This window comes from Urocampus carinirostris, chromosome 8 (assembly GCF_059441175.1).
Source record: "Urocampus carinirostris isolate Australia breed hairy pipefish chromosome 8, RoL_Ucar_1.0, whole genome shotgun sequence".
Taxonomy (NCBI): domain Eukaryota; kingdom Metazoa; phylum Chordata; class Actinopteri; order Syngnathiformes; family Syngnathidae; genus Urocampus; species Urocampus carinirostris.
The window spans coordinates 41,990,490-42,016,505 of record NC_142356.1 but is presented as its reverse complement, the minus strand read 5'-3'; the positions used below and the strand labels follow the sequence as shown (position 1 = coordinate 42,016,505).

The 26,016-nt window shown below is 39.1% G+C and overlaps 1 protein-coding gene across 3 annotated transcripts in view; it reads left to right on the top strand.

The window, feature by feature from the left end:
- Nucleotides 1–24,562, top strand: part of pax5 (paired box 5) — an 88,080-nt gene extending 63,518 nt beyond the window's left edge. For 2 of the 3 annotated variants that reach the window (XM_088342747.1, XM_088342749.1), the window contains 5 exons: nt 3,335–3,467; nt 12,739–12,840; nt 19,368–19,454; nt 19,632–19,718; nt 23,964–24,562. In XM_088342747.1, the coding sequence (XP_088198873.1) occupies nt 3,335–3,467; nt 12,739–12,840; nt 19,368–19,454; nt 19,632–19,718; nt 23,964–24,046 (492 nt within the window). In that variant the 3' untranslated portion in view covers nt 24,047–24,562. Of the gene's footprint in view, nt 1–3,334; nt 3,468–12,738; nt 12,841–19,367; nt 19,455–19,631; nt 19,719–21,395; nt 21,451–23,963 lie in introns of those variants that run through there. The other variant, XM_088342748.1, reaches the window with a different exon arrangement.
- The last annotated feature ends 1,454 nt before the right edge of the window (nt 24,563–26,016 follow it).

Genomic DNA, 26,016 nt, shown 5'->3' with positions numbered 1-26,016 from the left:
ATGATAGGAGTCAGTGCAACGGGCCGGTAATCGTTGAATGATAAGATCTGAGGTTTCTTTGGCACTTTTTATATTATACTTTAATTTTTTTTATATTTTATTTTAAATGTTAGTGTTTGTTAATGCAACATCATTGCAGCCTGGTCATCCCGGTCAAGGTTTCTTCATTTTCCTTATGCTGAGGTTTTTGAATTTTTCTTTGCCCTCAGGTAGGTTTTACATCAGATGGTGTAATAATAGTTTGTACTTTACAATAAACGGTGGTGTGTGCAGCCCTTTGAGACTCCTTGTGATTAAGGGATATACAAATAATCGTGACTTGACTTGACTTAAATTGACCAAAATCTACCTGCGCCACAAAATTGAGCTGTTTTTTTGTGACTCTAAAATCTAAGCCACATTGCATGGAATTTGTGATTCTTCAATACAAGTCAAGTCATATTTATTTACAAAATGTCTCAAAGAATTGCAAAGGTCACAATTACAACATCCCCTGATCTGAAACCTAAATTCAGGCACAGAAAAACTAAAAATCCCCAGCATGAGAAAAAATAATACAAAACTAAAGGAAAACATATGTCTATTTGTTTATTTATAATGGTTTGTTTGAAAAGCAACCTGGCCTTTATGTACAGTATTTAATGAGTTCTCCCCAAAATTGATCTCTCTATCTCTCCAAGGTGCTGAAAGTCACTTGTCCTAACGTCCACCACCCGAGCCCAAAATACATTCGTATCAACCCTCAAATGGGTCGCCCTCGTAAATATCCTCCACCCACCCTGGCCCCCAGCTGCATCCTTCCTCTTTGATGAGCGTATGAGCGTCAGAATTGACAACATTTACGCGGCGAATGAGAATGATCCATCTTCCTTAGCAGGCCTGTCACCCTACTGGCCAAACTTCATCATGGCCAATTACCGTGGCAGTCCCCCTTTTTTCTCTGCCGATGCCTGTGCACCCCCCCAACACATCTACATGGATACATGGACTCATTAGACAACATTATAATAAGTCTGACGGCAGCCAAGTGAGGAAAAGGACAAGGGTGGAATTGGGAGGGGTGGATTGCATGTTTTGGTTAGATACTAAAATGAAAAAAAAAGTGCATTAAGGGTTTTCCAGCATGGGTTTAAAAGTAGGGTTTCTACCTAATACTGAGAACGTGAAGCGAATTTAGGGTTTCTGACACATACTACGGTTTTAAACTGAATTTAGAGTCGCCGGCTGGGGTTTAAAACTTTAAATCCTAGGGTTTTAAAGTAGAATAAAGGGTAGGGTTTAAAACTATGATTAGGACATTGTATCAGGTTTTTGGAGCAAATTTGAGGTTTTTGCCTCACTCTATGGTTTTAAACAACTTTAGGGTTTCTGGCTTGGGTCCAAAACTTAGGTTTTGACCTTATATTAGGATTTTGAAACGAATTTATGGTTTCTAGCAAATTTATGGTTTCTAGCTAGGGTTTAAAAATAGGGTTTGGACCTTACATTAAGATCTTGAAGCAAATTTAGGGTTTTGGGCTCATATTAGGCTATTAAATTGGATATAGAGTTTCCGCCTGGCTAAAACTAGTATTCAAATGTATTTAGTGTTTCATATTACATCTTCCAATCAATTTTGGGGTTTCTGGCTTGTGTTTCAAACCCAGGTTTCGGTTTAAAAGCAGATTTAAGGTTTCCAGCTAGGGGTTAAAACTAAGACCTTGTATTAGGATCTTGAAATAATGGTTTTAAAGTGAATTTAGGTTTGGAGCTAGTGCTTAAGTAGTGTTTGGAACTTATATTATGATTAATGTGCAGCTTCCCTCATAAAGGAATTTTTTTGCTGCAAAACACTGTGGGACTTGAAGAGACGAACAAGACACGCAAACTCTGGCTTACTTGCTGAAAAACCTTATGTGAATTCTTTATCTTTTTATTTTATATTCCCACAGTAAAAATGCTATATTGTATCCATAATTATATATATAATATATAAGTCCATGCTTGTGGAAAGTCACATAGGTGCACAATGTTTGCGTGATTTTACCTAGGACTTACAACAGACTTACAAAATTGGTACCCATTGCCTCCCTGCTTGGCGCTTCACATTAGGGGTTGGAATTCGGGGGTCACCTAATGACTCCCAACGAGCTGTTGCAACACATCTGTTGGGTCGAACGAGGGGGCTGGATATCCCCTCCTCTGTATCAATCACCAAGAAAGAGTCAAAAATATGAACGTGTTCTTGACTCTAGCCACCTTCCACTAGGGGGATATGGCTCCGGTATGTACGAATTCATTATTTATTCATTATCTGCACCGCTTATCCTCAGTAGGGTCACAGGGGTGCTGGAGCCAGTCCTAGCTATCTTCGGGCTGTGGGCAGGGGACACCCTGAACTGGTTGCTAGCCAGTCGCAGGGCACACAGAGACAATCAATTTGGACCGGCCAATTAACCTGACATGCATGTTTTTGGAATGTGGGAGGAAAACGGAGTGCCCTGAGGGAACCCACGCAAGCACGAAGAGAACATGCAAACCCCACACAGGAAGGTTCGATCTCATGACCTCAGAACTGTGCCGCATATGTGCTAACCACTGCGCCGCCGTGCTGTTTTATATATATATATATATATATATATATATATATATATATATATATATATATATATATAACATGTGTACGTATATACAATAAATATATCATAAGAAAAAGTCTTTAAACAGTCAAGCGGATGGGACTAAGATAAGCTCTCATTTTTTCTTCTTTTTTTTTTTAGCCATTATCTTTTCCTGTTTATTGAAAACTTGTAATTGGAAAAACTTACAATCAATCAATAAAACATTAAAACTGTAAAATTTCCGGGGAATACTGTACAGGTGTGATCTATAAATACCCCGGGAAGGTAAGCTAGGAGTCATTAAGAAAGGAAGCTTAAAATGTGCGCGAAGTCTTAAGGGAAGGCGAGAATGAATGGGCAGGTGTGTGCAGGGTAAGCTCTTATTTGGCAAGTCACAGTCCAGTGGTTGTGTTGTGTTACGTTGCGCTGTGTGCTTACGAGCGCAGACGTGTTTAATAGGTCAGCGGGCACAAGCGCGCTCTCAAACTTGCAGTTTGGCGTGCTCAAAGGAATTCATGGGTGGTAAAAGAGTCACTGCGCATTTAGTTAATTAACAGTAGCTATTTAACTGTGTTGTGATAATGAGCTAAAAACAATTCTTATGGTAAGGTTTTTGTAAAATAATGATGAGGGATGATGGTGACCATTTATCTGAAAATGAAAAAAGTACATTCTGATATTTTTCTGAAAAAAAAAATCATAATATTAACAATAAGCTCCTTGTTTGTGTCCAGACATCCGATTACTCTTCAATGGCGTCGCTGGCCGGTGGGCTGGACGAGATGAAAAACAGTTTGGCCAATCCTGGCACAGGGGCGGAGCTAGGAGCTAGCGTGGCCGGCCCACAATCCTATTCGCTGGTCCCAGGTAAGAAAGACGTGTTGTTTTTTCTTATGGATTTTTCTTTTTTCTTATGGATTTTTCTTTGCTCTAATAGATTGTTTATCTCCACCTCTTCTTCTTTTTTTCTTCCTCGTTCACCTTTTCTTTCTTCTTCTCTTTCCTCTTTCTCCTCTTCTTCTTTGCTGTCCTTATTTTCGGGGCTTTTCTTCCTCATCCTGCTATTCTTATTTCTCCTTATTCTTCCTCCTTATCTTTGTCCTCTATTTCCACTGTTTCCTATTCTTGTATCTCTTCCTCTAGTTTTTATCTTCTCTCTCTTGCTGATTCTCTTTTATCCCCCCTTTTTTCACTTTTTCCACTTTTCCCCCTTGTTCTTTTTCCACTTCTTCCTTGTCTCCCCCTTGTTTTTCTTTTTGTTCTCTTGTTAATTCACTTCTTCGTCCTATATTTCTATTTCTTCTTCCTCGAGGTTTTCACTTTGTACCTCTTCTTTTTAATTTCTTCTCTTCCTCTTCTTACTCTTGTTCCCCCTTCTTCATCCTCTTTTTTCTATTCATATTCATCCTTTTCTTTTTCATCCTCTTGTTTCACTTCTTCCTTTTCATCTTGCTTTTCTTTTTCTTCTGCTGTTTCTTCTTACTATTCCTCCCTTTTTCTCTCATTTTTACTTTTCTTTCTCTTGTTTATTATTAACTTACCCCTTTTCCCTCTGTTTATCCTTTTTACCCTTTCATCTTCTTCTTGCTTTCCTTTTCTTAATCTTCCTCTTAATTGACTCATTCCTCTTTTTCTTTTTCCTCTTCCTTTCTTCCTCCTCCTCTATTTTGCTTTTCTTTTTTTATCATGCATTTCTTTTCATTCTGCAACCTCCTACTATGCTTCCCTATGCTTCTTTCTCTTATTCATATTTTACCTCATCCTCTAATTTTTCCCTTTCCTCATCTTTCTTTTACATTTTTTGTTCCTTTTTCTTCTTCTGTCTCTTTATGTTCTTCATTTTCCTCTTCATTTTGTTCTGCTGCTTCATCTTTTTCATCTTTATTTTCTCTTTCTTTTGCTTCATCCTCCTCTGCTTCCTTTTCTTCATCCTCTTCCTCTTGTTTTAGCATTTTTTTCTTTTCCTCTTTTTCATCTTCTCCTTCCCCTTCCACTCTCCTATTCATATTCTTCTTTTATCTTTTCATCCACTTGTTCCTAGTATTGTTTTTCTACTTTTTAGTGTACATAATGCATTCTTACGTATGTTGAAAGTACTGAATGCATGTATGTATTTTTCTGTAAAATATTCCCATCCATCCATCATCCAAATCAGATAAACCAGGTTTGATTATTTGCACAAACAGCGTTGTGCCGGAAAATTGGATACAAGCGCGTCTCAACTTTTCATGTAATTATTCATTGGTTTACGATAATCATGGGACCTAGTAGAACGCTACTATTTGTGAGGCACTACAACAGATACGATGCAAATGTGGAAGTCACATTGCTCGATTCCAATGCGCATGAACAGTCTCTGCTTTTCTAATCCATTTAAGAGATAGTCCACTGCCATATGAACTGCGTTGTGTCGCATGTGACAGAGGACAATTTAGTTGTGCAAACACTATTAAATGGCTATATACGTGCGAAAACCTTTCCCTGTCATGTTTCTCAATCGTTCCTAAACCCCCAGTGCACGCTTTTAATCCATGTATTAGATGAAGAAATAAAGTAATTCATATGCCAAATACTGTAATCCTCATAAAGTCTACTTGAGCCACGCCGAGGGCTGCCAACTAGAAAAGTGTTTTAATGTCTATAAAGAGCTCAACGCTTTCCTTCTCCGCAGAGACGTGGCTGAAGGAATGGACTGTTAGAAAGATGGCAGGATAGAGTAACCGAATAAAAGCTCGTCTCCGTTTGGGGACGTCGGGGGAAGCGCTTGTTAATTAGGAGCAGACCAGGGAGCGCTCGGACAAGGCTTCGGCAGTCCCGCTGGTAATGAAGGGAATCATAGAGGTGGGAATTTGGGATATCTGGGAATTGCCTTTTCTTTGGTCATCCCAAACCGCAGAGGAATTGTACCTGCTCGGCAATAGAGGAAGCATTTCCATTTCTGCTTATGCATGCACACATTCACACACTCACGTGTTTGGAATAAGATGCATTAGTTCACTAAGTGCCTTCAGACTCGAGACCTCGGTGGAGGTTGACATGACTGCTGCAGGTTTTGGTGCAGTGTTGGTATACTGCAGGGGTCGGGAACCTTTTTGACTCAAAGAGCCATAAAAGCAAAAAATATTAATTTTATTTTGGGAAAGAGCCACACCATATATTATGAGACAAATTTACTAAATTGCTAAACCCGCGCCCGAGACAAAAGCTTAGTCTTCAGCACATTTATTTTTGATGATTTGATAAAAATTATGAAAAGAGAATAATGCCAGAGCACCTGTCTCAAAATCAACAAACATACCACTTTAAACTTGTCTCTTTCTTGCAATTACTCAAGATCGGTTAAACTCCTTTTGACCCTTTTTTTATACATATTGGTTTCAAAACCAGATGCAAACAGTTATTGTGTAAAAACGTCACAACATTCTGCAAATAGGGAGCCTGATGAGCTCACTTTTGGCGCAGACGGCGTAGGGCGAGAGATGGGAGGGAGTGCTTGCACTTTTTGCATAGCTCCACCCATCCCTCCCACTCACCCAATACAATGACTAAGTTCTCTTCCGGTGTTTTGGCGTATTTACAGTTCTGTGGATTCATCATAAGGTATCTGAACACTGAACACAGATTATATAGTGACCTTTTATATAAAGGATTCTTTAGCGTTGTACAGCCAAAACGAGTTTTTTTACCCCCTTTTTTTGTGTGACACCTTGACTGTAAATCGTAGAGAAAAACGTGCCCTATATATACTGCGAAGTGTTACCTTTGCATTCAGCTTTGGTTTGGCTTTGCGGGTACCTGAATAGGATAAACATCTCAAGTTTTGAACAAGATGGAGAAATTTTGCATGCAATCAAGTTTGTCTCTGAGCCACAGATACTCATAAAAAGAGCCATATATGGCTCGCGAGCCATAGGTTCCCGACCCCTGGTATACTGTATTGTGAAAGTGTTTCACCCTTGCATAGCTCATTTTCTTTTTTTCATTTTCATAACGTGGCAATTCTCTAGTGGGCTTTACTTCACTCATCAACTTAATATGTAGAAAGTAAATCTGAATTTATCTAAAGAGCACTTTTCAGACAACAAATTGCAACTGAAAGTGCTGTATAAAAACATTCAATGTACACTCTAAAAACAGGTGAGTTTAAAATAACCCAAGCCTGGGTCCATAAGAGACAAACCCAATTTCTTTGGTCTATTCAACCTAATGTCCGGCGTTGTTTTTTAGAAGCAAAACATGTTACCCACAGAAACGAAACTTCCAATTATCGAGAAATACCAAGAAGGCACATGAAATGCTAAACTAGCTTAACTGCATGAGAAAGAAATGACATGATCAGTGCTTTAAAATACATGATCAACTTTTCCAAATGTATTTTAAATTTTAAAAGTAAACTTATAATATATATATATATATATATATATATATATATATATATATATATATATATATATATATATATTTATGAAATGATCTGCGTTCATATAGCGCTTTTCAAGTCAATGACTTCCCAAAGCGCTTTACATTGTGCTTCACATTTCCCAATAGCGGCCATGATCTGTGCAGCCATGTAAGGCGCTAACCTGCTTATTGGGGGTAATTGGGGGTTCAATGTCTTACCCAAGGACACTTCGACATGTAACACGGACAAGCTAGAATTCGAACTGGGATCCCTTAATCCTAAAACGATCGCTCTACCTCCTGAGCTACTGCCGCCCCATATATATATGTATATAGATATATATGTATGTATTGTTCAGTGCCCTTTTACAAGACAAATGTTTTAGTGGTTGACTGAGCCTATTTGAAACCTTCTGAACTTCTGATAATTAAAACCCAGTAATAACATAATCATCAAGTAGCAATGACATAGTAATAACATGATAAATAGAATAGAATAGAAAAGCATTATTCGGCATATTGATAAGATAATTCCCAAAGTCAAGGGTTGCCAACTCGATGACCATATCACGGGCCCGTACTATCAGGGATTTAATGGTGTTGCCATTTTTTATACTGTGTTTACAACTATGTTAATTCAAAACAAAGAGTATATAAAATATTTAAAAACGTAAAGAAAATAAAATTAGCAGATTTGGCTTATATAAAGGGTCTGACATAATATGGGACAGAGGGGATTCTAATGTGCAGGACAATCGCAACTTTGACCTTGAGCGTTGTAAAGGAGACACAACTGGTTCCCTACACACATAAACATGGAGGTAAAAAGGAAGAAATTATTTCATTTCTTTAGTGAATGGGAGGAAGAATTATTTTTTACATGTCACATACTGTCAGACAGACCCAAATGCAGGACACGATAAAACCCAAACAGGCAGAATTTTTTTAACAGCAAAGTGAGACCCACTTCTTGAAAAGAGAGAGCAGGACTGCCGAGGGGTGGGAATCTTGGGCGAGAAACTTAGGGAGGTTGTCTTGAGGGGTAAAACTCTTGAGAAGAATATTTAAGGAATATCTTCAAGAGAATACCTTGAGAAGAAAGTCTTGGGATGAGAAGCTTGTCTTCTTGGTGAGGGAATATATTGAGGTGAGTACTAAGACCAAACAGCAACAGAGTGAGAGACCGGAGTATTTATAGGACAGTGTGGCTGATGATGATTTGGAGCACCTGGACCAGGGAGTGGAGAGGGAAACTGGAGGTAGGGCAATGCGCCATTTCTTGTAAAAAGATGGAGGTACTGAAGGCAACAAACTATGACACCAAGTAATTTTGATGAATTTAAAAAAAAAATGCCTATTTCAAGAGAAACATTTCTCAGTCAAAATCATAAGTTAGGCAGAAATGCTGTTTGTTTTGTTTTCTGCAATATAATTTGTTTGACTGACTTGGGCAGCTTTTTAATGGTAAGATGAATAAGGCAAAGATAATCTCATTTTGACTTTAAAAAGTGAGTTATTTACTTATATGTATATATATAATTAGTGTGACGATGTTAAACTGGTAGACGTTTGTGCTAATCTAAACCTAGCTATGTACCTACCTACCTACTTACCTACCTACCTAATAGATCCTGAAGTATGTGTGTGTGTGTGTGTGTGTGTGTGTGTGTGTTCATATGTGGTTTATAGGCTCCAAAACGGCTTAACCAAATTTTGGGAACATTTACACTGTTGTACTTCAGGTCTCTGAGAGTGTCTTTAGCTAGGTTTTATGTTAAGTCACACCTAATAAATACCAACAAAATTGATAAACACCTGTTATTTAGTAACAGCGACTTTGGAGCTGCATGCAGCCATGCAGTTCTTTGGCACTCCTTTTTGGCTCCCTGGCACTTTAACAATCCACGGCCCCAACAATAGTACAATACCCGGCGACACTGGGCCATTTTGTTTTCCAGTAACAAACATGTAGCCCTCAACTTCAAAAAAGTTGTAGAACCCTGCCCCAAAAACAGAATTTTTTTTCCTGGGCCTTCTTCATTCCCTTCTGTCCCTCCCCGCCTCATCTCGGCTGTCCGCTAGTAAAGTTTTTCTCAGCGTTTGACGCGACAGCCCAGCATTAGTGCAGGCAGGCTACTCATCCGCTCAGGGTCAGTGCACAAGGGCAAGAATGGGGAGGTTGAAACAGAGCATAGATGGACTCTCAGCAGACAAACTTAGTGGGGGCAGACAGGGCCAGATTCTCGGAGGTGAGCGTTTTAGTGTGTTTACGCTCGCATTTCTTGATGTAGCCATTGTCCGTCGCTTTGCCGTAGAGGTCAACGCATTGTCAACGAATCTCCTATGAGCTTGTATGTTGATCTTGAAACAATGTACCGAAGACCCCTAGGATCTATCTTTGGGGGGGGACCGCAAAAGTGAGATTGCTGTATAGCGGGGGATAGGAACCTATGTTAATAAGTTGATGTGTTATAAACACATTGTACCCCGGATAAAAGCATTAAAATAACCAAATGGTATATCCTGTGTACTGTATATGTGTGATTTAGCTGTATATGAGATTAAAGGACACAATAAGTAAATACAAACCTACATGTAAAAAAAAAACTAATTTGATTTACCTTTGGTGTGCCCTGACTTTAGCTGGTACGATGGAGAGAGTAGGTGGATGCAGAGAATGGAGGAGATGCCGGATTAAAATTAAAGCAGATTTTAAAAATTCCGCTTGTAAGGATGGCCATGCCTCAAGGGGATTTTGTATCCCGTTTGCAGAGGTGGACCTAAATGCATAGAAGCTGGAATGGAGGCAGGTGTGCTCAAAAAAGGATGCTATTTATTAACAAAAACCAGGAACAGCAATCAAAAACAGCTAGCAAAGCATCCAAACCTGAAACAAAAACCAGACCTGACATGGTAAAAGAAGACAAGATGGAATTGGCATGGAAATGGCAATGACCAGACCTGTGTGTTATAAAGGGTCAGGGTAATCATCGTCAGTTGCGGGGGTTAGGGTACAAGTGTGTCCAGTTTCAAACCCAGTTGGCGTTCTCTGGGAGAAGGGAGCGTACCACAACCTGACAATAAATCGCCTTCTAGTCCTGATTGTCCATTGGTTATGGCCTTCCAACTTAGCAAGGGTAGAAATGTCTTATCCTTCTTTGTATTACTTAATGATTGCAAGCCTCATTCTCACAGTTATCATGTTTTTGCTTCTCTCTTTAACGTCACTGCTAGTCTTGGGACTCATAGCGAGCACAGTGCAAAGAATACTGTATTTCATTGCAATAATTTGTTAAGTCTCCAGACACCAGATTCTGAACCGAACAAAAGGAAAGAAAGGCATTCTGGGAGGTAGTTTGGCCAATAGCCCATTTTGTGTTTTCATGATGCCATGACTCAAACCAATTGTAGACCAGCTTTTTATCTGACGTCGACCATGGGCACCCAGTCATGCAAATGAATTTTTATACATGGTACCTCAAGTTGTCTTTTACGAGTAGACATCAATGTTATAGTGCTGAGTAGCTCCAAAAGTCTGTGTCTGCCCCGTCCCGTGGGTGGGATGTGAGGAGGGTAACCTGGTAGGGTGGTGCTGGCAACTGTAACTAAGCTTCAATATTTGGGGTACTCTTTATTTAATACAAATATAGGACAAGAAGAGCATGGAATAGAAAATACTTATATCCTTTTTGTATGGACAGCATTACTAATCAGTCTAACAATCTGTATACACGTGTACTAGAATGACAATAAAGTAGATCTGAAGCAATTGTGGCAAATGTATAAGCTAGCAGTGGGTGCAGCCTTCCAAGGCAAATTGGTTTCAATCAAAACTTTGTACCCGTTGTTATTTCCTCTCTTTCTTTCAATTTTCAGTGCATTTGTCTGTACAGAGTATACAGCAGTTGTCATTTTTGGATATGTTACAACTGTCCCTTGTCCCTATCAGCCATCACTAATTATTCACATTACCCTGCATTGGCTCCCTGGTTAGCTTAATATGTGATTTTTAGGTTCTGTTGGTAGTATACAAAATAGTGCAAGGTCTTGCTCCCTCATATCTTTCAGGTCTAATTTCCCCCTATGTCCCGGTCCGGAGCATTCGCTCTGAAAATGCTGTTCTACTAGTGATCCCAAGAGCCAAGAACAGATCCGCAGGTTCGAGAGCGTTCTCCATTCAGACCCCGGTGCTGTGCAGTGCTCTTCACCCTGAGATTCGATCTGCATCCTAAAGGAAAATGTTTAAATCAAAGCTTAAAACACTCTTCTATCCTATAGCATATGAATAATTTATATTTTATGTTGACAATATCTGTTTATCATTTTTATTGCAACATCCATTGCAGCCTGGTCATCCTGGAAGGGAGATTACCTCATGTGTAGTCCCGTTCTCAAGGTTTCTTCATTTTCCTCATGTTGAGGTTTTTGAGTTTTTCTTTGCCCTGATGTAAATTTTAGATCAAGAGATGGAGTAATAATGGTCCGTGGTTTGCAATAATCTGTGGTCTGTGCTGCCCTTTGAGACTCTTTGTGATTGAGGGCTATACAAATAAACACGACTTGACTTGACTAAGATAACTTTTTCCCCATGTGGTTGTTTACTAGCCTAAAAACACATATGATTTAAGCCAAAAATGTGCACATTGCAGCCATTTGCCAGAAATGTATCGATCCTAAGCATCCATCCATCCATTATCTGCACCGCTTATCCTCAGTAGGGTCGCAGGGGTGCTGGAGCCCATCCCAGCTGTCCTCGGGCAGTGGGCAGGGGACAACCTGAACTGGTTGGATCATTATCAAATATAACATTAAAAACTGTGAGAAAGAAAAAGGTTAAAATCTTACATAACAATGTGTTTTTTTACCATAAAATTGAGACAATGTCACCAGAACCTGAGGTTAAATTGGAAAGGGGAATATCCTATATCATTGGCATCAATAAAACTCTTCCAATTGGTCAAACTTTGACTGTTACAACTGTCCCCGTGTCACAACTGTATCTGGACTTCTCTCTAATAGGAAAAATGCTTAAACAGAAGCATGGGCTTTTTGTAGTATATCTGTAGTATTTTTGTAGAATTGTTGTAATTGTAATTTGTAGTATTTCTGTTGTAATATTTCTGTAGAAGCATTTTTGTGGTATAATTTTACTGTAGTGGTATTCTGTTATATTTCTGTAAAAGTATTTTGTAGTTTTATGTTACTGTAGTGGTATTTTTGTAATATTTCTGGAGAAGTATTTTGAAATGTTTGCATCCTAGTATTACTGTAGTAGTATCCATCCATCCATTTTCTGCACTGCTTATCCTCCATATGGTCCCGGGGTGCTGGAGCCCATCCCAGCTATCTTTGGGCAGTGGTTGCTGGTTGCCAGCCAGTCGCAGGGCACACAGAGACCAACAAATCACTCGCAATATATATATATATATATATATATATATATATATATATATATATATATATAAAATGTATTATGTATTATGTCTTTACATATGTGTATGTATATATTTATATTCATAGTATTTTTACCATTTTTGTTTGGCGGGCCGTAGTTTTCCCACCCCTGATCTCAACTTGAAATCGCCCTTGAACATAAAGCTGAGAAAAAAAACATCTTATTCCACACTGTAAAGTGAAAACGTCTTAAGGTGGGGTCACTGCATACTCGGGCTCTATTATACATGCATACATACAAACATTTGTTTATCATATCAAATTTCACGTGTGCTCTTTTCAGGTCGAGACCTGGCCAGCACCACCCTACCAGGTTACCCTCCTCACATCCCACCCACGGGACAGGGCAGCTACTCGGCGCCCTCCCTCACTGGCATGGTCCCAGGTACTCGCCACTCGTTCTTTGTATGTCAAAAGAAGAATTTTCCGCTGTTGTTTTCGGAAGGTCCATATTTTATTTCAATTTTTTTCGTTGCTACGGCTGACAGCGCTCCCTGTGGGGTGGGGTGCGTTTGTGTGTGCGCGTATCATTAGAAAGCAGCCACAGTAGCACAGCTGTCCCTCCTCAACATTAGTAATTTGTTTTTAATGAGAATCACCAGTGACCCACGACTAATTCATTCATTCCCTTCCACTCTGCCTTCTTCGCCGCTTTTGTGTTTCAATCGCGGGCTGTTCTCGCCATTCCTCCTTGGCACTGGCAAATTTGCAGGAGAGGCGGAGGGACGTCACATGAAAACAAAATGCCAAAATCATCGGGCGGCCCAGGAGTCACTAGTAAATTAATGGCATATAAAATGTGCCTTAGCTGGAGGGCTTGGGGGTCGTTTTGGAGGCTCACAGTTACATTATGATTCAGGGAGGCAAGATTTCATTATGAAACAATTATTGTGTTTTTTGTCCCTCAATATTTCTCCTTAACTCAGATTAAATCTCTTGTCATGTTTATTGACTGTTCATTTGTAAGAAAGAAAAAAAAGCAAAACAACAATTGAATTCATTTCGACTACAGTTTATTTAACTTGGAGAAATGCATGCAGACTGGAAAGCGACAAAAACGGCACACAAAAAGTAATTTAAATGATTGATTTAAAGACTTAATCATCTTTCTGCTATTTATTTACTTATGTTGATGCTTACCTGAATATTAGACCTTCACTGTTAGATTTAATATCAAGTATAGAAAGGAAATGGAGCTTTTTTAAACTTCTGCAGAGAAACCCAGGCATTTTTACTTTTGCCTTGAAAAATTCTCTGACTGTGACTTTTATTTTAAGTAAAATAACAACGGGATTGGTTTTCTCAATATTCCCTAGTTGATTAATGGTAGTAAGTATACCGCTACAGTGGGTGCTCTGCAAAAGGCGCCAAGCTTTGGCGACATCCAGTGGACACATTTAAAACTGGAAGTCATTGTTTGTAATTCTAAAATATACTGAATGATTTGATTATATAGATTAAGTGACTTTATGCTCATCACTGGAGTTTTTGTTAGTTCTTCAAGTACAGTCCAAATGCCAATCAGAGAGCGCGCTCCAGTGCGCCAAACGATTGCCACAGGTGTCTTCACTTCGGCAATCATGACATAAGGAGCTTGCAATGATAACACAAGAGTTAAAAAGTTCAGAATTCTGTATAGAACCTTTAAGGAGTTTAACTGACCCTCTTTTATTGGGATTATTTAAGATTCAAGATTTTGTTTATTGTTATCAACATAAAAATGCCAATGAAAATGTCTTTGCAAACCAGGTGTACAGTGTGGATGAAAGCAGTTTAAAACCTAAAATGCAATAAGAAAAGAAGTACAAATCTTGGTGTGTGTTTATGGTTGTACCAGGATTTGAACCTGTGATGCTGTTGAGAACGCGCCAAACTCTTACCACTGGACTACCAGTAAAAGAAGCATGGATTCAACAGAAGTCGAACCCGGTTCGCAGTGGCGAAAGCACCAAATTCTGATCACTAGTGAAACAAAGAAAATGGCAGTGGTGGGATTCAAACCCAAACCTTCTTTGTGACCCTAAGCCTAAACCCAATGCCTTAGGCCTCTGGACGACACTACGTAGTCAAAAAAGAAAATCTCAGTTCAAACTTTTCGGTTTGATGCAATGGGAAACTTAGGGCACGGCTGTGAGAGCGCCTAATCCTAACCACTATACTACAAGTGGTATTATGTATGCAACGGTAACAGAACGTAGGATGCCGATTTTAAAAGTAACTTTATAGAATTTAAAACCTTTTTCATCTCTGCCGCCATCTCCCGCTTTAAAGTTGGGATTGCAGCCTCAGTCAGGTGTTTATGATTCGTGTGCAAGTGAATGCGCTTGAACAAACTCCTTTTTTGTCTTTCTTGGGGTTTGGGTTAGTGTTAATACTTTACTAAGAGCGGGCCTTTTCTTACTTTCACCATTTTCATGCTACACCGACCAAAAAAACAACAACCTGCTGGGACAAGCATGACGTCAATTTACAGCACTACCTTAGGCCCCTCTCCTCGAAATTAGTGTGTTTCACCCTAACAGGCTGTAAAAAATTAAGATAAAAGCATTTAGGCGATATGGAAAATAAGGCAACGTCCAAACTTAGTTGGACATTGTTAACACATACTTAACCTTTAAATCACACAGGCCGCTTGGAATTTTTTGTTTTGTTTTGGCCATGAAAGAAACAGAAATCACGTTATGAGTTATTACTTTTGGTCCTTTTTTCAGCAACAACTCAAACTTTCAATATCTGGGAATATCTATCATAACTACATGTTAGGACCATCTAATAACAGTTTAAAATGAAAAACAAAACAAAAAACTTGGAATTTTTAGGATAATAATGAACTAGAAACTTGAAAAAAACATGAGCACATCGTAGGACAATATAAACTGGAAATATGAACTGTTATAAATATATACAAAACAGTTTTTGAGTCTCTCAGTTGTCCATCTATTGTCTTCTATGTTTCACCATGACAAGGCGTGTTATGGGCCTGTGTTGTAGATGGTGAACCAATTCCTGGAGACAGAGACCCATGATAATACAAGACCCATAACCACCCCAATTCATTGCCCTTGAAAAGTCTTTAAGGCATTAAATTCATTATTCCCAAAAAAAGGCCTTAATTGGCATTTAAATGTCCTAAATCCAATTTTCAAAAGTCTTAGAAATGTAAACACATTAATAAGATTTATATTTGTTCCAACTAAAAATATTTAGTAACATTTATCAACTGTCTTTAGTCTCTCCAGCGTGTCCTGGGTCGCCCCCGGGGCCTCCTGCTGGTGGGACATGCCCGGAACACCTCCCGAGGGAGGCGTTCAGGAGGCATCCTTATCAGATGCCCGAGCCACCTCAACTGGCTCCTCTCAATGCGGAGGAGCAGTGGCTCTACACAGAGTCCCTCCTGGATGACTGAGCTTCTCACCTTATCTCTAAGGGAAAACCCAGACACCCGACGGAGGAAACTCATTTTGGCCATTAGTATCCGGGATCGTGTTCTTTCGGTGATAACCCAAAGTTCATGACCATAGGTGAGGGTAGGAACGTAGACCGACCGGTAGATCGAGAGCTTTGCCTTTCGGCTCAGCCCCCTTTTCACCACGACAGACAGGGTCTTAATGACGGCATGTCTTAGGTCTACCCACAAATAGTAACTTTGGACTGAGACATTTACTTTGTTCTATGGGAAAGTGTAAATGGAAATAGAAGTGGCTGTCCGATTAATATTTTTCGCCATGGCTTAAATCTGTGCTGGGTAATGGTTATGAGGCATGATCGATGTGTTGTGTGCAAGAAATATTTGTGTTTTTTTGTTGTTGTTTTTGTTAAAAGTCTTGAATTTAACCTGTCTTAAGCTGTATGAACCCTGAAGTAAATTTCAAAGAATTTAAATGTTTTTTTTTTCTTTTTAATTGGTTACAAATAACAAAAAATGATTTACAAAGTAAATTACTTATTATGCCCCGTCTGTGTAATGTGTTGTCTGTGATTGGTCTGTTGCCAGCATCTGGATGCCTGTGAGATAAGTTTGCGGAGAGTTGCTGTTACCTTTTCGGTGTTTTGGAAAGTTACTTTGATTTAATTATTTTTTTTCATATCGGTTTACGGTCATTAAAACAGAGCTTGTAAATCAGTCGCGCCCCCATGTAATATGAGAGCTGATAGAGAAAATATTTTACTTTAAACTTTTTAGGGAGACCTCAAAAGATGCACCCCACCTTTTACTCAAAGAATCAGCAATGATACAAGGCAAACCCACTGAAAACGGGTCTGTTGAGAAACACTATATTTTACTGAGTCTATTCTAACCCTACTTCTAATTAGTACAACCGGGTAATAACATACTAATAGCATAATAATAACTTGTTATTTGAGAAATGCATTGCACTAATAGGTAACAAAAAGGGAGCTTTCAGCTTCAAAAAAGTTGGTCATAGAGATACGGCGTGAAAAATGATGTTGTTGACAACATGTTTGCTTCAGTGTAGTCCCAGTCCTTTAGTTTATGACACGCACACACAAACAGAGTCTCAGCGGACATGTTCGAACAGCACGCCTCAAGATGGCTAACCCTGTCGCCCTGTCCCCATGCGCTCTCTCCTGTCCCGTCCTCAGGTTTGACAGCATATTTGGGGAGGCATCTCCAGCCGTTTGCTTTTGACAGGGAGCGTGTGCGACCTTGACACTGCCGATACCACCAGGGAGACCCCTTACCCAACCCACCTCCCTCTTCCTCCTCCGCCTCCCAATCTTGTCTCCTAAACCACCTGACATGCTGCCGTCACCACGGTGATGACAAGGCGAGGATGCCGGCACCCGAGGGATGCCACGTTAACCACATCCCGACCCCACCTGACAGATGCGGCGCAAACACCCGAGAACTTTACAGCAGTCACACAAAACATAGCTAAGGAGATCAGTGTTTTATTGCCGCTAAATGGCTGTATTTTGCTGCACTATAAGGCACACGGTATCATTAATCAAAACAGTATTTTTTCATATATTTTTCATAGATAAAGTGCACCGGCACTGTGAGTAAAAATAGTGTGATAACGAGATAAAGTCTAATTGCAAAGGTCCCCCAATTATTTTCTGTGACAGAACTGTAAGCGCTTGGGGTCATTTTGTAACAGAAAAAGTGTGGCAATTACATGAGTGCTTTAATGCAAAAATGCATTGTTTTTAAGAAAACCTTTTGTATCACTGGCAGTACTGTGGTAAGAGTTCGGCCCTCCCACTGCTGTGATCCGGCAAATTGCGCACCGGTAATTTTAAGTTCTTTAAAAAAAGTGATTTATGCACAAATAAATACGGCACCTTCCATTGCACAATTTATTGAAATTAAATAAAGTATCAGTTGTCTCTCACTGGCTTTGTTGCCAAGTGACAATGGATTTACAGTTTTGTTTTTTAGAAAGAGTAACATGTTTACATGTTAGGTTGCAGCTCATTGCTCTCTGCAGGTTTTTATGTCAATCTGCGGTGTTGCCACAGCACAACATGACCATACAAAAGACACATGGCATTGTCCTTTCCTGTAGTTGAGAAAAAAAGTCCACACTGTGCCCCAGTTCATATACGTCTTTATCATTTTTAGCTTTCGGAAGGGGTGTGCACAGAGATTAGGCCCCCTCTTCTGCATGGCAAGCGGGTTGCAGAAGCCAGGCCAGGTAGGGAAAGGTACTAAAAGTGTGCCTGTCAGTCACAACTCAGGCATAAACTTAGAGAGAGGCAGAGATAGCTGGGATGAAGAGTAAAGGGCTGCGCTAAAAAAAGCGGTGCTTTGAGGAAATTGGAGGGGTAGTGAAGTATCGATCTGAGGACATTAGTATCGATTCGATCCAAGGACTTGCTTGATATTGATATTTGGCTCAATCTCCCAAACCCTAGCTTTTAGGTGCCCCTTATAGTTCGCAAAATACGGTACTGATATTTTTCTTTCTTTTTCTGCACCCTGTCTAATATCATACCTTATTAAGTAAGCAACTCTCTTCTATTCTTCACTCCGAGTGCAGCAGGGGGCCTGACACTCAGTGGGAAAGGGGGAGATTGGGGGGGGGGAGAGCACTGATGCAGAACCGACAGAGCAAGAAGGAGAGGAGGGATGGAAGTGGTGTTGCAAGGGGGGCGCACCGGGGTCTGGGACTGTCAGGAATGGGAGAGGGGATCCCCCTGGGAGGAGTCAGGGGTTTGGTGGGGGGAGAGGGAAGAATATTGATGTAAAAAAGCAGAAGAATGTTGTTTTGATGGACGGACCAGGTCCAGGGAGGATTTAGAGGCGGGAGGGATGCAGGGGAAAGGGTGAAGCCCAGACAAGAGAAGTAGTAAACCCCTGACAGTAGCTAGTAAATGAGGGAGAAAAGCTACCCTATCATCCACTGCAACCTCGACCAGAGAGAAAAGTAAAAAAAGAGGATTTACAGCCTGTTTGCTTGCTGTTCCCCCTCACTTGAAAATCTCCAAAAGTAGGCTTCAAGACTGACTTAGTGGGTTTGAATCTAAATTCCACTTTTATTTATTTTTTTACATTATTTTTATTTAAAGGTTTGAAATTATCTCCTTTTTTCAGTCCCACACAAAACAAATACTATGAAAAAAAACATTATTTTTTATGCTAGTATTTAATTTTTCTCATTTCAATATTTTGCCTACTTCAGAATTTATTTTAAAAAAAATTGTAGTACAATATACAGTATATATATATATATATATATATATATATATATATATATATATATATATATATATATACATACATACATATCAAATGGACTATCAAAATTATGCATTTTAGTGGCAATGCTGTGAATGTGTTTTCACACAGCACTTATTTCAGTTTTTATTTAAGTCCATGAACTTACCAAGTAAATGAATAATGTTCTCTTCATGTCTCCTTTTTTAATTGCTGTTTTTACTCATCAGGAGGAGATTTCTCTGGAAGCCCTTACTCCCATCCACAATATTCCACATATAACGAATCCTGGAGATTTCCAAATCCTAGTTTATTGGGTAGGTGTCTTTTTGCTTTCTCTGCACACAATATTTAGCACCAGCAAGACCTTTACATACTGTCAAGTTTATTGCATTAGAGCCATTCAAGTGCATCCATTAAAACGGGCCACAATCAAGACGGAGGTCAAGCTCTGCTTACTCCATTAACTAAATATTCTTGCCACTCCCCCACAGTGTTTCAGCAAGATTACGGATCCCTTTTGGGTACTGAAATCGGCTGCTCCTCCAGTCTCTTCACCAGCCAGGCGGGACAGGTTCAAGGTAGAAAAACAATATTAAAATAAAAAAGAACAACTAGAGATGTTCAGAATATTCTATGACCCAAAGTGCATTTTTAGTTTCAGCAAAAAGAATCAATAAAACCGAAAAAAAAAAATATGCCGAAAGAATGACGATGTGATGATGAAGTGAGGCAAGCTTTGTGAAGTTGACTTTCAAAAAGTTGTGCTTAGCTGTGTCAAGCTTTTCTCAAAAATGCATTTTCTCAAAGCTTTTGTATCCCTCTGCTCCCACGTTTTTGTTAGCTTCTAACAGGACTTCGGCTAAAATTTACTCGTAAACACTAGTGCAGCAGTTTCAATTGGTAAACATATACTTGTGTGTGACATTAAACCAGTTTGTTGATTGGGTGTTAGTGAGTTTGATCCGCTTTTTGAATTGTTTTACTTTGGCCAAAATATGCGAGTGTGACAGGTTTGTTTCATTACACTGCACTGATTACTGCACCATCATTATCAAGTTCATCCAACTACCGTTTTCTTGTCCCTACACACAAGGGAACCCAAAAACTGCACTGAAGTGCTAAAAAGGGTGCTACCTAAAACGATGAATAACTGACAAGCATGTTAGTAGTGTTGCATTTATTAAATTGCCATACAACAAGAAAAAGAACATTTTTGTGCTAAAAAAGGTGATGCAGAAGAAGTAAAACTGTTGAGAGCTTAAAATGGAAATACTGTAACACAAGCAAGGTACTTTGACCAATTGGCTGGTTATAACAAATTAGCTTGTAGCTGCTACACTGCACAAATGTCTTATCCCCTTTTTGAAGAAGACATTTTTGAGACATTTTAGCTTTAACGGGGAAAAAAAAAGTGAATACTGACAAGAAAACAGGAGTAGGCTGCAATAGATGATAATAAAGTAGTATAATGCAACAAACGAGTCACAATCGCATGATTACCTAAGTAAAATAGTAATAATAGTAAATTTAACTCTTGTCGTACATAGCTTAGCACCAGCCAATCAACTTCGAGTGCAAATAGATTGAATGTCACGCACAAAGTAGCTGTTGATTAATTTAAACGGCTAAACTGTTGTAACTGTAAACTAGTGTTATGGGTCCCAGATTACCCCGGAACACAACATTATTGATTTAAAGTGGTCCCACCCACAGGGTTTCTGTCAAATAAAGGGATTGCTTGTAGGAATGAAGCTGTTTGGACTGTCCTTTTTGAATCCCTTCCATAGACAAGTCAAATATCCAAACAAAGAAGCCGTCGACAAAATGAATAAATTCCCTTTTTAAAGTTCGACATGTGTTCATGTATTGCATTTTTATCTTATTATCGCATATTCAATGAAATAACCAGAAGTGCACACTCATCCATAATTACTTTTTCAACTCTTAACTTCAAAGTAACACGTATGGACACACTCTGTATCAAATAGATGAAACAGAACTGGCAACTTAGTGGACACGCTCTTTTTTTAAATAAACTTATCAAGGTCTTTTAAACCTCTTAAAACTCAAAATAAAGCACTCATTCTGGACATTCAATTGGTCAGAGATATTGCTACACACAATATGCATCATTCTCCTCAAGATACAACCAACGGAGTAATTTTGATTAGGCTAATATAGATACATAAGCATGTGTTGCATTCATTATAAGGCTTTCATAAGGCTTTTTCATTTTTGTTTTTGTTTTTGTTTAGTCAAATATGGCTCTTTCAACATTTTGGGTTGCCGAGCCCTGGCCTAGGGCTAAGGTGTGTACAATGAGAGTTGAATTTACTAATATTACTATTTTACTGTGGAAAATATGCAACTATAATTCGTTTGTTGCATTAGACTGAACTAACTAACGCACAATCTTCGTCATCAGTACCCTCCTTCCATTTTCCTGTCACTATTAACTTTCCTGTCTGGTTGGTGTTTCCCTTTGCTCCTACATTTTTGTAAGCATCTAACTAGTCTTTGGCTTATGTTTACATGCAGCTAATGTGACCTGTTACTCTCTGGTAAGCGCTACAGATCCCTCAAAACTAGGACAAAGGGGCTTAGACCCTACCCCAAAGCTGTAAAAACATATCTTGCGACAATTTGGGGTTTATATCTCTTTTTGTTGTACCTTGTGATTTCTATTGGGGTTTTTAAAATTGCTGCAGCTAAATGTTATTACACTTGTTTTTTTTGGACTAATGTTACAATGCACTATTCTTCTTCATTGTATTATTCTTATAACTTAGGCCATGTCTAATATTGTTGCAGACAATGTTTCATGACAATTCAAATTCTTATTCTAAAAAAACCAAACCAGACACTTTTTGAGACACTTATTGTGAATGACAAGGAAAAAGACTTGGCTACCATAATAAGGCAGAGGCTGAGAGCCTAGAAATGAGAGGAAGTTGAGTGAGAGAGGTGGCCTGAAGCCACCAGCGAGACTAAATAGTTTGTCAGGTGGGCTTAATGCTTGTCTTCCCTCAAGAACCTCCTGAGATTAGCTGGACTGTGGACAGTGACTGTCAGAAGACGGCACGATTGACGAATCTGACATCCACAAGTCTAAGAGGGTCCTTCTTAGAAAGTTCAAGTGCATCCACCATCCATTACTCAAAGTGACCATAAAACAACATTTTATTTTGACAAGCCTTTCTCCAGATTTTTGCTTTTTGGGTTCCTTTACCAGCAAGGTGGCGGACAATTATGTCAGCTCCCTTTAGGTGAGGCTCATGTTATATAAAACTAACGCCAATATCTCAACTTAAAAATAGTTTTTAAAAAAACATCCATATCTTTATGTGGCTTATAGGCCTGGAAACGGATGAACTGATTTTTGTTCAAATTTACACAGTAGTACTTGGGGCCACTCGGAGTGTCTTTAGCTCGGTTTTGTGTCAGAGCACCCCTGATAAATACCAACAAAATCTACAAACATCTGCTTTTGTGTACAAGTGACTCTGGACCTGCATGTGGTCATTCTGCTCTTTGGCACTCCCTGGCCTAGTGGCTCCCAGCCAGAAAATCCCCGCTCAAGTAGAATGGCCGGCAACACCAAGCACAGCAACACTAAGCACAATAACAAGCACAATAAGACTGGCAATGCCGGGCAATTTTGCTTGTGTAGAGTAAAAACAAAGATACCATTCCAGAAACCATCATACTGCCACCACCATGCTTTATTAGCATCATGTTCTGTTTTCAAATTCTGTGATATTTTTACGCCAGATACCTTCCAAAAAGTTCCCTTTTTGACTTATCAGCTCTCAGAACATTTTTCCATAGGTCTTGACAATAATCAAGTCGCTTATTGACAAATGTGATACAACTCTTTGTGATCTTTTGTGACAGCAGTGGTTTTTGCCTGGGAACTCTCCCATGGATGGCACTTTTGACCAGTGTCTTTCTGATGGTGGAGTCATGAACAGCAAATGGTCTGGGGCTTCTTTGCTCCCTCAGGACCAGGACAGCTTGCTGTGGTTGGCAATACAATGGATTCTGGTGTTTATCAAAAGATTCTGAAGAAGAATGTTCGTCCATCAGTTCATGCCCTCAAACTCAAGCGCTCCTGGATTATGCAGCAGGACAACAATCCAAAACACACCAGCAAGTCCACGTCTTATTGGATGAAAAGATAAAACAAAATGCCAAGTCAAAGTATGGATTCAAATTTAATTGAGATGCTATCTTAAACGAGCAGTTCATGCAAGAAAACCGTCTAATATGGCTGATTTGAAGCAATCTTGCAAAGACGAGTGGGCCAAAATTCCTCCACAGCATTCTGAAAGACTCATTACTAATTTTAATAAACGATCTATTTCTGTTATCGCTGCCAAAGGTGGCCCAAATCAAGAGAGTTGCTTACTTAATAAGGTATGATATTAGACAGGGTGCAGAAAAAGAAAGAACAATATCAGTACCGTATTTTGCGAACAATAAGGGGCACCTAAAAGCTAGGGGTGGGGAGATTGAGCCAAATATCGATATCGAGCAAGTCCTTGGATCTAATCGATACTAGGTTTAGGGTGCAAAACCTTTTCACATAGGGCCAGATGGTTTTTTTTGTGTGCCTAAATTAATGGAATCAACTTTTCAAAACTGCATTTTATAGTTGTTGGGGTCGTCTCTGTGTAATATCAAAATTGGTTAAATGATCTGAAACATTTGAGACTGATAAATGTGCAAAAAAACACAGATTTTAGGAGGGTTGGAAATACTTTTCACAGCACTGTAGTATCGTTCATAAAGTTGAGGGTGTTTGTTTCCCATATTCCCTTTAGGGTCGCCATACTACTACAGCGCCACGTCACGCGGTGCAGGACCCGCTGCGACGGCCCCGGCGACAACCTACGACCGCCATTGACCACACTCTGAAAAAAAAAGTGAAAAAAGACAGGGGGAAAGGAGCGCACCAGCACGGACCACTCACTTATTGACAATAGTGAATCTTTTTCTGGACTGCCATTAAAAGGCGCCTGCGCACTGCCAGCCTCTAGAACGTGAGGTCGCCAAATGCAGTGCGACAGGTAGGCGCCATTGTTATTTTTTGGCAAATTTACCGATGCCCCCACCCCCATAAAAAAAAAAACCTGATCGTGTTTTTAAATCACTGACACACATTTGTTATTTATAGTGTGGGTTTTGGTCGGGATGATTTTTTGAGGTGTTCTGATGAAACCAAGCGGCTTGGCTAGAGCAAAATCAGACGGCGCTTTTGTAAAACCGGCGGTCAATCAATTTAAAGTTCTACGCCATGTTACGCTCGAGACAATCCAGCTCGTATAATATTCGACAAACGAACAGTTTTTCATGATGATTTCTTTAATTATGACACGGTTGGGGAACCTACTGATTTTATAGGACCACTGAGACGACATAATAAAAAGCTACAGAACACATGCAATTGCTTATTATTTCTCCAATGTTACGTTTGTTAATTAAAACACTCAATCATTTAGTATTTTCTTTTCTTTAGATATAACTCAAAAGTCTTGGGAAATAGCCATTATCAAAGTCAATTCTAATCCAGTTTTTCTGCCAGAGTGAAAAATTTATTTTCAAGTGGACAAACTTTATTGGTAAAAGGAAATATAGCCTCATTTTCTTACAACCAAAACTAGACTTGACTCCTTCTGTGTTAAAAACCAGCATTATCTCATTTTACAAGGAAATTTCTTCTATTTCTTCAAGCCAAAACCAGACTTGACTTCTGCGTTAAAAACTAGCATAAGCACAATAAGCTTGCAAAGTTAGCCTTTACTTATTCAATGCCAAAACTTACATTATCTTTTCTTTTGCCAAAAACTAGCATCATCTTTTCTCATGATTTGTCTGTACAGTTATTCATAAACGCATAAAACTAAAGTTGCCTCGGAGAGGTTCCCCACCCTTGTACGACAAAATAACTGAAAGAACGTCGATCCTTTCTGACAAAGCACAGACCCCAAGCGTAAACAAACAACAAGGTGCTAACTGACCTTACCCGCCAAGATTTCGTAGTCATCAAAATCTATTTATAAAGGTGGAGAAAAATTAATATATTGAGAAGCTGTTCAGTGCCGCACTCTGTCTTGAGAGTGAATGCCTGTAACCATTTATATTGTGCCGCGCTCTTGTGCTAGAATAGATCATGATGATGCAGTAAAATTTCAAAAAAACAAAAAAAAAAACAATATTGTTTGTTCATAAATGTGTTCCGACTGACGTTTACATCTTTTTAAACTCCCTAGCTATTTTATCCATTTCTTATTTGCGCTCTATCCTTTATATTCCCCAAAGAAGGCCCCGCCTCGTGGATTGGCTGACTAGCAACAAAAGCACAAGACTCAAACAAGAACTGATTCACTCCAGTTAACGGCTAAAGACGTCAAAAATGTTTTGATTTGTTAAAAGTGAGTGAGTTAATGTTGCCGTTTTAATTTCGGCCTCTGTGATGTTTGATTTCTGTAAAATATTTTCTCCTCTGTAAAAAGAATTCATATTTTTTGCAGTTTCGTCTCCCATATTCGTTGTGCGCTGTGACATTTTGTGATGCCAGGGTCGAGGCTTTATCACTATGCAGCAGAGGTGGGTATAGTAGAAAAAAAGTATTTTTACTTCAGAATAATATGACTCAAAAATAACTAATTGAAGAACTAGGTGAATAAACTACTCAAGCACTGAGTAACTGTAGCAACGTCTTTTTTCAATTTGTAAATTAAAGAAAAAACATTCAATCAGATCATCAAATTATCAAATGATAAGTAATATCATCAAATTATATGACCGTACACTCAGACAGTTTGTTTCGGTAAACCATCTGTGGATTAAAAATATCTATATGTGCGGCTTCAG